Source organism: Drosophila biarmipes, chromosome 3L (assembly GCF_025231255.1).
Source record: "Drosophila biarmipes strain raj3 chromosome 3L, RU_DBia_V1.1, whole genome shotgun sequence".
Lineage (NCBI taxonomy): Eukaryota > Metazoa > Arthropoda > Insecta > Diptera > Drosophilidae > Drosophila > Drosophila biarmipes.
The window spans coordinates 21,033,851-21,047,561 of NC_066613.1; the positions used below are offsets into that span (position 1 = coordinate 21,033,851).

General features: G+C 42.7%; 1 protein-coding gene across 1 annotated transcript; it reads left to right on the forward strand.

Annotated features, from left to right (window-relative positions):
• The first annotated feature begins 439 nt into the window (after positions 1-439).
• On the forward strand, positions 440-3,995 carry LOC108034673 (fat-body protein 1). The gene is made up of 2 exons (XM_050886133.1): positions 440-622; positions 683-3,995. The coding sequence occupies exons 1-2, from the start codon at positions 532-534 to the stop codon at positions 3,808-3,810; spliced, it is 3,219 nt and encodes a 1,072-aa protein (XP_050742090.1). The 5' UTR covers positions 440-531; the 3' UTR covers positions 3,811-3,995.
• The last annotated feature ends 9,716 nt before the right edge of the window (positions 3,996-13,711 follow it).

Sequence of the window (13,711 nt, forward strand, 5' to 3'; positions counted from 1 at the left end):
GATGTAGTTTATAAGTTCCCTACATATTTCAACAGCATTTTGCAGATTGTTTGCTTTTAAAATGTGCCTATCGAAGTATGCCAGCAAACACGTACGGCAAACAAGAGTCAGAAGATCGAGCGGTGGCTTGCAGAATGGCAGATCAATGAACCAATCAAACCCAAGATAGATTGGCTGACGAACAGAAACCAACCGGAGTTACGTGCCCGATTTAGTCCGGTCCTCGAGAGGCCCCACCGATTTCGGGAACAATCCAAGGCAACAGATTTTTAACTGCATAATGAGCGAGCGCTTTTCAGCAGACTGATAAACATGTTTGCGCCCTCTCTGAAAGGCATTCAACCCAATCGGGAGTCAAGCGATAGGCCTATACGATGCATCCCGTAGGTTGATAGATACTTTTGGGGTATAAAAGCTGCAGCGAACTGAGTGGAAAATGCAGTTGCCTGCTGGTCTGTGTTTTAGCAAGCTAAATCCTCCAGAGTTCTCCAGTCCTACCAGTCCTCCAATCAGTAAAAAGTGATCAGCAAGATGAACAGAATCCTGCTGCTGATGGCCTTTTCGGCCGCTCTTGTGGCTGCCGGAAGGATAACCGTGAATCCGGAGAGGATTCAGGGTATTGGTAAAGTGATTACCCCAAAATGTAAGGATTTATTTATGAGTTAGTCACTCTCCCCGACAGATCGCATGTCCCTGGAGGATCTGCAGCGACAGAAGTTCATCCTGGACATCGTCCAGAACATCCAGCAGCCCCTGCAGCAGAGTGATCTTATCCAGCTGGACCAGGGTCTGATCGTGGACAGCCAGCGGTATCGCGGCGGCATCGACGCGGTGATGCAGCGCGTCATCGACCTGGACCGCCAGCGTCGCCTCCTGGACGAGCACCAGGTGTACTCGGTGGGTCGTGTGGAGGATGTGCAGCAGCTGCGTGGCATTTACCGCCTGCTGGTTCGCGCCCAGGACTTCGATACCCTCCGCCGGAATGTGGTCTATCTGCGCCGGAACATCAATCCCGTGCTGCTGGTCAACGCCTTGGCTCTGGCCATTCGCGACCGGGAGGACACTCGCAACCTGATTGTGCCCGCCGTCCAGGAGCTGCTCCCCGAACTGTATCTGGATGAGGAGGTCATTGAGCAGGTTCGCGGAGTCCTCAGGGAGCAAACTCAGCGTCCCACGCTTATGGACATTGTGGGTCTGCGCCAGCGTGGCATGAACCCTATGATGAACATCCTCATGCCCTGGCGGCAGATCCACCTGCAGATGGCTCTGATGAAGCAACAGCAGCAGCTACAGAACCGCCAGAATGTCATGGGCCAGAAACGCGTGGTGATCCGTGCCGAGAACCAGGGACAGATCGATGGCACCTCTCTGCTGACCGACGACATTGAGCTGCGCAACCTGGTCCAGAACCTTATCCAGGAATTGGCTCTGCTGGAGGATGACTCGCAGGAGGAGCAACAGCAATGGATCAGCAATGTGCAGGGACGCAACCAGTTGATCAACAGGCAGCAGGAGGATGAGGATCAATGGATTGGCCAGTCCCAGTACAACACCAGGCAGAGGGAGCTGGGTCAAGATGTCGGCACTGGCCGTCTGCTCCATGTGAACCGTCGCCGCCTCCAGGAGCAACAGGACGAGGAGCAGGGTCAGAACATCTACGGCAGTCAGAGGGAGCGTTTCCAGCAGCTGCTCCGCCGGGATGAGGACAACGATGATGATGACGATATCCGCATGGGTCGTGTGCAACTGCAGCGTGGAATCAGCCAGGGAGGTCTCCACATTGGCGGTATCAATGACCTGCCCACCGTGAATGTGAACAGTGACCGCCTGCTCCATGTGAGCCGCCGCCGTTTGAACGCCATCCAACAGGAGCAGCAGCAGGGTCAGCAGCAGGATCAGCTCACGGCTCGCCAGCGTCTAATGGGCTTGGTCAGGGGAGAGCGCCTCAGCGAGGGCCTCCGTGTGGGTCAGCTGGACGAGGAGCGTCAGATGAACGACTGGCAGAAGAAGCGCCAGGGTCAGATGTGGGGACGCCAAGATGAGCAGGAGCAGGACCTGGACCAGATGCAAATCCAGAGACAAGGTCGTCGCATGGGCGGTCAACAGCAGGGTCAAAGCTACGCCGATCAGCTGGAGAGCGTGGAGCGCGATGATGACCGTTTGGTCCACATCAACAGGCGTCGCCTCAACCAGGACATCCAGCAGCAGCAGCAGCAACAGCAGCAGCAGAGGATTACCGGCCGCAGAATTGGCTCCATTGGCGAGGGTCGCCGCGTCATGGGCGATCGTCTCATCCAGGACGAGGACATTCTGAAGCTCATCCGCAGCGACAACCGCTTGACCCAAATGACCGACCAAGAGATCCTTGAGATGCTGAGGAGGAACCGTCTGCAGAAGCATCAGAACAACGATGACAACAACAACGACGATGATGATGATGATGACAACGATGATGATGACGAGGTTGTGCAGCGCCGCCAGGGAGTTCGTAGCCGCCGCAGCCTGATCAATCTCCGCCAGCAGAACAGCCGTCGTGGCGAGATCATCCTGCACAATCTCCGTCAGCTGGTGGCCCGCCTCAACCAGGAGAGCATCTCCCAGGGCGAGACGATCGACCAGACCCAGCAGCAGCAGCAGCAGCAGCAGTGGCTCAACAATCCCCGCCTGACGCAAACCGAGAGGTACAACCTCCGCCTGAACCAAATCCGCATCGATTCGCAGCGCAACCGTGAGATTCTCGGACAGATTGGCCAGATTGAGCAGCAACTGCAGCAGGTCATCGCTCAGGTGGTAAACCAGGTCAGCTCGCTGCGTGGACAGATGGAAGATCAGCGCCAGGTGGAGTCCCTGATCGCCGATGTCCTGCTGGGTCGCCTTGGCCAGGTTGGTATCATCAACATCATCCGCCAGGTGGTCCAGGACAACAGCCGCAATGGCCAGCAGATCGATCGTACCGGCCTGGGCATCCGTCTCAGTGATCCCGTCGTGCAGCACACTCTTCGCCGCATTGTGAAGATCGTGGACCAACAGCGGGAGCAGATCCTTGGAGCCTACCGCCAGGAGCAACTGCAGATGCGCGGTGTTGCCATCAACGATGTCCGCGTGGACAAGCTGCGCACTCGCATCGAGGAGAACGTTCTGGACCTCAGCAACTTGGTGGAGCAGCAGCAGCAGGTTCAGGGAGTCCAGCAGGAGATTGTGGGACGTCAGCGACGCCTCAACAACAAGGACTTCACCATTGACATGGAGATTACCTCGGATGAAGAGCGGGATGCCATTGTTCGCGTCTTCCTGGGACCCGGCGAGGATCAGCAGGGCAGGCAGGGAGTTAGTCTGGAGCAGCGCCGCCGCGACTTTGTGCTCCTGGATGCCATCAATGTGCAGCTGGAGAACGGACGCAACCGCGTCCAGCTGAGGTCCATCGACATCCCCTGGACCAAGAACGATGTGACGCCCCTGGGAGAGATCTACCGCCGAGTGATGATGCAGCTGAAGGGTCAGCAGGAGCAGCTGGTTATGGGTGGCATCCAGGAGTTGGTTGGTGAGAGCGGACGCTTCCCCCAGCACCTGCTGCTGCCCCGTGGAAGGCCCCAGGGTCTGCCCATGCAGCTCCTCGTGGTCGTCTCTCCTCTGGTGGAACAGGAGGTGCAGGAGATCATTCCCGCCATCAGCATTGGTATTGGATCCGCCTCCCTGCAGGACATCCGCCCCTTGGGCTACCCCCTTGACCGCCCCATTCGCAACGAGCAGGAGCTCCTGCAGCTGCCCAATGTCCTCCTCCAGGATGTGACCATCGTCCAGGAGAACTAATTTCCCAACCAGGATGCTTAAACCGACTGTCAGACCTTCTGCTTTGCCAAGGACCCATCTGGAAACCCCTTACGAACCCTAGTTTAAGTCTATCGAGCCAATAGCAAAATGTTAAACACTCTTTGTAATCCATTTATGTATATCTGTAATTAAAATCTTTGCAAGAAATGCAAACAAGCATTAAATATTTCTGTTTTTATTGAAATGTTTCTAAAATATTAGAAATGGTATTTGGGTTTTTCGAAAAAAATGAATCTCCATATTTATGTTCTTAATGATAAATTATTTAAAAGTCTATTAATATTCTTTCTAATAATTCACAAAAAGAAAAAGCTTAATTTAAAATAAATACAATTAACATCATCATAGAGATATTTTAACATTCGTATTAGGATTTTTTTAAATATTTTATATTGCTTTATAATTACAAAAATAAGTAAGATTTTTTGTTAACTATTAAAATATTTCGAAGTGATATTTCTTAAAGAAACTATCTACCAACAAGCTATTTAAAAGCTCCCAAAACTCAAAATGGTCCTTATTGAAATTGTCACTTTTCTCGATTTTCCCCCACAAGGTGGTTTTATCGTTTATCCCACCTCATCATGGCCACCCTCTCTCAGTTTCACCTGACTGGCTTTTCTAATTTCGAAAAACAATTTCAATGCAAATTGCATGTCCATCGGGGAATGGCGGGGGACCGAAGCAGGAGGGCCCAGGAGCTGGTAGGGATTACGGATAGCTGCCACGCCCCCAAACAATGGCCGCCCACAGAACAAGGATGGCCAGACAATGCAGCGACCAAATAGCTAGCAGGCAACCCATCCTAGGACTATAATAGACTTTTCTTATTCTTGCCACACAACTCAATTTGCAACAACGCCGTGGATGCGGATATATACACAGATCCCCTGATACATATCTGCTGTGGCGCAGACGCCCAGCGAAGCGTCAATTGTCAAATTAATTGGCCGTAAAAAATTGCAAATGAAAATATAATCACACTTTCCGATGTCGAGCTCACGTTGTCACTGGCTGGCTCAGGTCCAAAAGGATCCGGCCTTTAACCCTCTATACATGCTGGGCTACACAAGCTTTTTCTCATCAGGACGGGATATAGAAGAGGAGCCTGCGGGAGTGGAGGGCAGGTCGGAGGTCGACCAACCAAGGAACGGCAGACTTTTCACCTCAGGCGTTTAAACGTTGCATTTTTCCAGGTTGCCCTCTTCTCACACCTGAGGTAATACCCTGTGGGACGTGTTTGCCATAGGGGTAACATCAAAATAAGAACTTTTTTAGAATACCTAGAAATGGTTTTTATTACGTATTATATTTCTTTAAAGGATACGAATTTTTATCTTCAATGATTTATAAAAGATAGTAAATTAAGAAAAAAGATTTATTATTTTTGATTTTCTTATATTACAATTTTTACAATTTATAACTGATTACAATTAGGTACTGATTAGAATTAAAAAAATGAGTTTTTAGGATAACATTTAGTAAAAAATTATATCAAATTAGGATTTTCAAGAAGATTATCTTTATTGCTTAAGTTAAAAAATTAAATATCAATTATAAAAATAAATTCTTCGATTTTTTTAGGAATCATTTTTTAGTTTTTAGATGGAATAATGCTGCCATATTTTTCAGAACCTGCGTCTGGAGAAGGCACTTTCTTAGTTCATCACTTTTCATGTTTTCGATCTACCTCCTCGACTGCCAAAGAATGTGGCACGTTGCATAATGGAAAAATGTTCGCACTCGACCTGATACTGTTTTCCCGACTTTTCCCGCCTCAATGCACTTTCATTATCTTCGAGTGGTTGGCCGTACATTTCATTTCATTTTGCTGCCACCGCTGCTGCTGCGCCTTTTTTGTATTTTGCAATTTGAAATTTAAAATGTTGTTTTCTTTAGTTTGTTGTGTCTGATGAGCTGATTAGGGGCTTTTCTGGGAGCTGGGGAATTACACGAGCTATTAGGCAGCCGCTTAATGCGAAAGTAATTATGTCTTGTTAATCAGACTGAGGCTGTGTGGGGCCAAAGGGTATTTAACCCGTAAGTTTATCTGCCCCTTTCCCCCTTTCACCACCCTTTCCCGGGTCCGAATTGAAGGTAGCTGAAAACCGAAAACTTTTGTGATTAGCAAGCGCCCCTTGCTGCGGTGCAGATAGCGTCTTGAGAAGAGCCAAAATGGAACACTACAAAAATGTATCTTGAGGATACTATGCAATTTATAATGTTCATATTATTTTTATTTTAAATATTTCATTTATTTTTAATATGTAAAAATTAAGAAAGGAAAGAAAAATGTAACTTTCGTATTTATAGTTAACAAATATATGTCTGTGGTTTTTTTTCTAAATATTTGTTTTTATGGAACCTAAAATATCTGTAAGAAATCAATTTTGCCAAGTGCTCTTATATCTTATAAGCTAAAAATCTATCTAGCACTTCTATAAATTTTTTTTGAAAGTTCTTAAATACAATAAGCTCAGGTTAATCCAAATGCTAGAAAATAAGAAATGGAATGGTTCCAAAGTCAAAAATAAAACTTTTAAATCGTATATTTTAACTGTAACCTTTTTAGGAAAATGTTAATAAACGTCATACATTTTTCCACAAACTTATATGATTTTTTCTGAGTGCTTCTGATGCGGAAACGCTCATATAATTTATGTTCTGCCTCGGCGCTCTGGCAACGGAAATGCCGTCGCGTAGTTTTGCCGCGCCTACGAACTCCTCCTGAATTTGGCGAAATTTCATAGCATACTATTCAGCGGCAAAAGTTTTTGGCACGCAAATTAGCGGCCACGTTTGTTTCGCCAGGGGAAATGCAGGCAGGAGGCATCTGGCGAAACTTTTTCAGTTATGAATATAAAGTTTATTTATTAAGCAAACAAGTTGGCGGTCTTATCTGTGCCGTGTTCTCTGATGGTCCTTTCTCCGTCAGTTCTTTTTGTGGTTGCCAAACAATTTCGCAGTTAGTTGAGCTCTCTAGTGGAGAAAGGCAACGGAGGCCCTGCTACAATCTGCAAAATTCGCCTGAGTGGTGAGAGGAATTAACTGAAGGACTCCTTTTGCTAGTTTGGAAGAATGGAAAAGTGAAGGGTTTTCCGTCATTTACTGATAAATGCTTTTCAAAGAAAAGTTATCAAGAACCCTCGTTTAAATAATCATGGTCAATAAAAAAAGTAAAAATAATTAAGTATATTTAGAAAGGAAGGTATATTTGTTAAACAATTAAAGCAGCAAGAGAAGGAAATAAATATACTTGGCATAAAAAACCTGCATAATCATAAGTTTGAGTTTAATCAGTGGGAAAAAAAATCAAAGATAGCAAATTAAAAAAACATCACAGCAAAAGGCCAGCCCAAACCTTTGTAGCATCTACAAAATGTTTAGAAAACTAAGTCGGGGACTAGATGTGGGCCAAATCAATTTGAGTATTTTTCCCTTGGCCACCTACCCCGGGTAGACGTGTGGAAAATATTGGACGGAAGGGTGGAGGCGTGAGCTGTTTCCAAATCAACTTGGGCCAAAACCCTTCCTTCCCACTCCCAAGGCGAGGCATTCAAAAATATACAATAAACATTTTTACACGCTGCCTCTGGTTGGGGGGCTATCAAGTTGAGCAGAAAACTTTTCGCTATTCATGCAGATGTACACGACAAAAAATTGCTAACAAACGGAAATGTGATATACGCGCGACAACCTAAACACACACAAAGGCTAATGGAGCAGGGGCACGGATGGGGGCGTGGTGGGACCAGTGGCGTCCAGGGGGTCTAAGGAACTAAGATATCTCCAACAAGCAATATTTTTTGTTTTTATACATTTTTTAGATTAAATATATTGCAGCCTCATTTGTTAAGAGGTCAAAGCTATTTACTCATATATTATATAAAAAACGTACAATAAAAAAGATTATAGATAGATTTTGTTAGATATTACTAAAAAAAAACAAAACTACAATTATAATTTTTAGTTTTTTTTAGAGTTGATGAGGTTCTTGGATCCTAACTGTATAAGAGTTTTAAAGTGGATTACCCCTATATCATTATGAAATGGAAATCTTTAAATGGATTAAACTAATTAAAAAACTTTGTTTCTTTCTTTTCAATATTACTGGGATACAAATATACACTTCCAAATGACAATCCCTTTTAAATTTACCCTGCCTACGCCACTGATGCTCTATTGCCAATTGCTTCTGAAAAATCTGTAGTATTCTGAATATAAACGTCCATACAGTATAGGTGAGATCTATGGCTACGTGGCAATCGACTCGTATTCTTCTCGCTCTCTCTAGTCTATTCAATTTGTTTGTGAATTAAAATGAAGGGAGCTAGAAAAAAACGAGGGACCGGCGTAAAGAAAATACATTCATGCGTTGCATTGTCAAAAGGATTTTTTCTCTTCTCTGGCTTTTGTGCGACTGAAGGACACCCACCTCCTGCCCACCCACTATATTCCATCTTAACTGACACGCTTTGGCGCATCGCTTGATAAGCGCAGGAGGGAAAGGAGTTCTTACTGGAGGCTTTCCTTCGAGTGGGATTAAAAAAATGTTTACATTGAGACGAGCAGGACATTTTAATACCCACAGGAATTTAGGGTGTTGAGGATGATATGAAAGAGTTCCATAAGTTCCATTAGTTTTTAAAATTTATAACGATTAAATATTGTTTTCTATAAACAATAATAAGTTTTTAAAATGTATAACGATTAAATATTGTTTTATATAACCAAAATATGTAAAATAATAAAATATATTTAACGTTTAGTATTAATTTATAATTTGTAAAATCTAAAAACCATCTTTATAAGCCTTATGAAAAAAATATCAGATCTAATAGAAAATATAGAACTGTCATTATTTCCAAGGTATTTAAAGGTCGCATCCCAAGAATAAGTACCATCTTAGCATAACAGGAAAATCCGGATCCTGTGAGTTGATGGAGAGATTACGAGAACCGGAAGGGATACGGACACAGGTGCGGCTGATGATTTGGGGAGAGCTCCACCCCCTTTGACTTGACACATTCCAATTGCCAAACTAATAGTTAACAACAAATATTTTCAATTACTGTTGCTGTCACAGCAAAATCAATCAACTCGCAGCCACAGACACGAAAGCCATTTAATTTATATGCCCGCCCTTTTCCATTTTCCTTATCGCTTGGATGTATTTTAAACGCAAATTGATTTTGTGGCCACAGATTGCAGCGGTAAATGCATTTCACCCAGAATTTCTATTTAATGTTTATTTTTTACATTTACCTGCACCTTTTCCGGAGCCACAGAGGAGCTGTGTGATTTTGCCAACTAATGAGGTGTGAAAATGTGGAAATACAATTTTTGCTGCGTTGGCTATGTGGCCCTGCAATTAGAATGAATTTATGGGCTGCGGGGTAGCTGGGAACTCTGTGTGGTTGGTGCTAGGGGTACGGGGATGCGGCAAAGTATGCTATAAAAATGGGATTTGCTGGAATTGGTTGCGGCTTATTTGCTATTCACACCACAACAATGTAAACAATGCCCGGCCCGAGGACATCCCACCCCGGCCAATCCGCTTGGCCTTATCCCCCACATCGCACCACCCCCCACATGACGAGCAGCCAGAGGCGACAGTGAAAAGCAATAAAACGCTCTGCCCAGAGACAGAGGACTCAGAGAAACTCACAATGCCAAAGCAAAATTGTTGCAAATCAAAACAAATTCCAAGCCGTCGACACGCACACAAAAAAGGCACTATCGTGGTTATTTACTTACTTACCACGCAGTCTCTATACTCTTTAACTTATTTTTCAGAAATTGGGATTAGTAAAAGGTTTTTTTTTGCCCAAAATATTATAAGGAGGCATTTAATACCAATTTTTATATATAATAATATATCTATCTATCTATCTATCTATCTATCTATCTATCTATCTGTCTATCTATCTATCTATCTATCTATCTATCTCTCTATCTATCTATTTATCTATCTATTTATCCATCTATCTGTTTTGATCTATGTACATATTTAAAATACAAATTGGTAAATATTTTTTTTGGTCTTTAGCATAATTATTTTATATTATATCAAATGTTCAATATTATAGGATTAAGACACAAACTTCCAAATATTTTTAAACTAAAAGCAAAATGTTTTGCATTATCTTAATATATAAAGTTTGTTTACCAAAATGACCATCATATACTCTTTTTTCCAACGAATGAACTTAAATAATACACTTCTTATAGGAAGGAGACCGGTTCCCACCGAAAACAAAAGTCCCACGTCTAACCGCATTGCCATCCGCCCACTCACCCTTTATGAAGAGACTTGGTCCATCAACTTGATGAAATTCCACAACAATTTATGCAATCAGTTGGACACAACACAACAAAAAAGGGAACAGAAATAATACAAATATGATGGGTCCAGTGCTGCACTGCAGGACCAGAAAATCCCCCCCCAGGACAATCCCTCTTAAGCCTTTTTGAATATTTTTGACACGTGCGCTGCAATTATTTTATTACCCAAACCGCCCTTCGCCGCCCGCCGCCCAACCACCCACTCCAGTGGGTCGTGTGTGCAGCGTGCCACGCCCACTCGATTGCAAACAGAGGGCGGTGGGAGGGCAAGGAAAAAAATATTCGTATTGAGGGACCGCCAACAATGGACCGGCAATTGATGCAATTCATTGAAAATTTTGATGGCAACTGTTTAGACTAAAATTGCATTAAGCCACCAAAGGCCTTTGTTGCCCAAAAAGTGGAACTCAATGGTAGCCCAAACAATTGCCAATCATTTTCGCTCTCGCGCAATTGCATACACAGATTCTGAACGTGCCCACCTAAATAATACGAAAAAAAGAAACCCAACCAAAATGTTGTTTTAAATACGCGTCTATACTCCGCGCTTAAATAATCTATGGAAATGATGGTCGGCGTAGGCACACCCACACACATTTGTACATATTTTAATAATGATGCCATTTGTTTGGCCATAGAATTTTTGTTGTGACTGTTTGTGTGGGCAATAAAATTTGGCTTTGCCACATAATTCAAATTGTTAATCGCGTTTAATGGCGGGCATTTATCAATATTTTCTTCATGTTGCTGAATGCAAATTTCTGCCTGCAGAGTGGGACAGCAAGTCAGGGGAAAGAGAAAGGGAGAGGGAAAGGGAGAGCTCAAGGCCTCCTAAAGCCACCCCAAAATGGGGTCTATCAGTCCAATTCAAATGGCTCCTTCATTTGGGGCTTCAGTGCTGTGTTGACAAAGCCAAAACAAGAATGGCGGCTAATATGGCCACACAAAAATGCCTAAAGAAAGGTAGGGGTAAGTTGGAAACTTAAAAGATATGAGCGCTCCTAAGTTGACCAATCTGCTTTAAATATCTTTATTTTATTTATTTATTTAATTTTGTATCCTATTTTTTATGTCTTATTTATCAAATAAAACTGCCAATACTATAAAGAACTATATTTTTATGTTGACCATTTTTCGATTTTTAATCTTATAATTCTAGATACATAAGTAGCTTTGCGATTCAAAATTTACAACTCTGAGAATACAAAAATATCTGATAATCCCTTTTTTTTTGTAACATTGCATTGATATTTATATTTCGTAAATCCTTTTAATATTACTAAATTTTCTTGAAACATTAAATTTTCGAAAATACATTTCTTTAATATGGCATTCATACTTATATGCTCTGAAACTTACTAATATATATAATACATCCTGAAGGAAGTGAAATAGATATTTTTTAAATTTATGCAAGTGGACTTTTAAGTATTTTTATTCAAGCTGCAGACGCCAATACATCATATCGCCATATTCCCGGCCCAGTACATCCCCATTTAGAATGGGGCGGAAATAAAAGCGCAGCGGTCATAGCTGCAGCTGCTTCGGGGGATGTCCCCAGCACCCTGCGACATAAACCGCCCTTAGATGCGGGGTGCGTCCTGCCCCGGACGAAACCCCTCCCCCAACGTGCTTTTAATGCGCACCATTGTGTCAAGATAAAGAAACGGAAATTAGCACGATAGCAGGAAGTTGCCATCGTCGTCGACGTTGTTCTTGGGCTCCTCCTCGACCGCCCCACAGAAAGCCAAGAAAAGAAGGCCAAGACTGGGGCGATAATAAAAAAGGGGCAGCAGAGACAACAACAACAGAGTGGGGGCGTGAACAGCCACTGGGAATCGGAATTGGAGTCAAAGTCGGACGGCCACAAATAATAATGAAAACGGAAATGAAATACAATACCCGAGGAATGCCGCAAGAATGGAAATGGCCTTTAAGCTTGACTTTCACTTATCACAAGCGAGATTTTACGGCAGAAAAAAATATGCCGGAATGCCAGAGAAAAAACTAAAACAAAAACAGACAAGAAAGAAGAAAATGTAATACTATAATTAATAATAATTAATATTTTCTAATAATTTTTAGTATCCAGTCATTTTTAATAAATATGTTGAAATGTAAAAAACTATAAAAAACTCTAAATATACAAAGACAATTAAAGGATTTCCATGGGTTCCATTATTTTAAATACATTTTAATGGCCTGCCTTTGTGGCGTCAGCGAAAATCCAAAAGCATTCCAGCTAAGCCTCGTCCCGAAACCCCAAACTCAATTTGCCTCAACAATTGCGAAATTAATAAGCCCTAAAGTGTGAAACAACTTTTCGTTTTTCTTTTTTAATTATAGGGATTTTGGTGGCTTTCACTTTTTTTTCTTCTTGTGATAAACCACACGCAAATTAGGCGCAAACAAAATGAAAAAAGAAGAAAGGCCAAGAAAAGCGAATGCTGATTGTCGTCTATTCAGTTCGCTTTTTTTATCGTTTATTATATTTTTGGGGGCTGTGGATAAAAACCAAGTCTCGCAGTCGCACACAAAGTCAATTAGGCAAAGCGTCGCCGGCAACAAAGTGAAAACAATTCGCATTTAAATTTGCGCATTCTTAGAAAATTTCGCCGCGCCAAGGGGCGTTCGGTTGGGTGGTGTGATTTAGTGGGCGGGGCTGTGTGTAAGTTGCCGTAAAATACGTGCATATTATTGCGCTTATCTAGGAACAAACACGCCCAGGACTCCATTTCCCGGCCTGGCCGCACAGATGAGGACTGCTCCTTGATGACGGTTCCTGTCTCGCTTCTCTCCGCCTCTTTGTTAGGGGAATTGAATGGGATTGTTGGTGGTCGCACTCGTATTGTGTGCATTTGTTTTTATGCGAATGTGCCAGTGACAAACCAGCCACATCCACATCCACATCCTCCACCACTTCAAACACTTCGTACCCGCCTAAGCAAGACATCCTTCCTTAAACGCTTCTTGCCTGCCAAATGTTGCCATTGCCTGCACGCAAAGAAAATGCTATGCCATACTTACTTTATTATTTTTAAATAAAAAAATCTATACTATATACTATACATTATATACTATATATATTATATACAAACAACCTTAATATTGAAAAGGAATAAAAATAAAATGATGTATTTTATTCCATGTTTTTAAAATTTAGTTTAAATGTTCGTTATAGCTTTCTCCTTTATGCAATATTCTCTTATCGAAGATATACATATATATCATAGATATTTTTCCCAGTGTACTTATGATTGTATGGCGAATGGTTGTCCTGGGTTTGAGTGTGGTTTTATGTGTGCATTGTATTGGCCTGGCATAATAGACACATTTAATTTTACTATTATGCCTTTTTGTTGTCATCGCATTCGTATAAGAAACCGTTTTCCTTCGTTTTCAAGTTTCTGGTCTGGGAGGCGGTGAAATCCCCATTCTATTTTGTATACCATTTTGTCAGTCATTTATTTGATTTTCAACAAAAAAGGATACTAAAATACTTGTGTGTTTGTCTATGACAAAATTAGAAGTGATC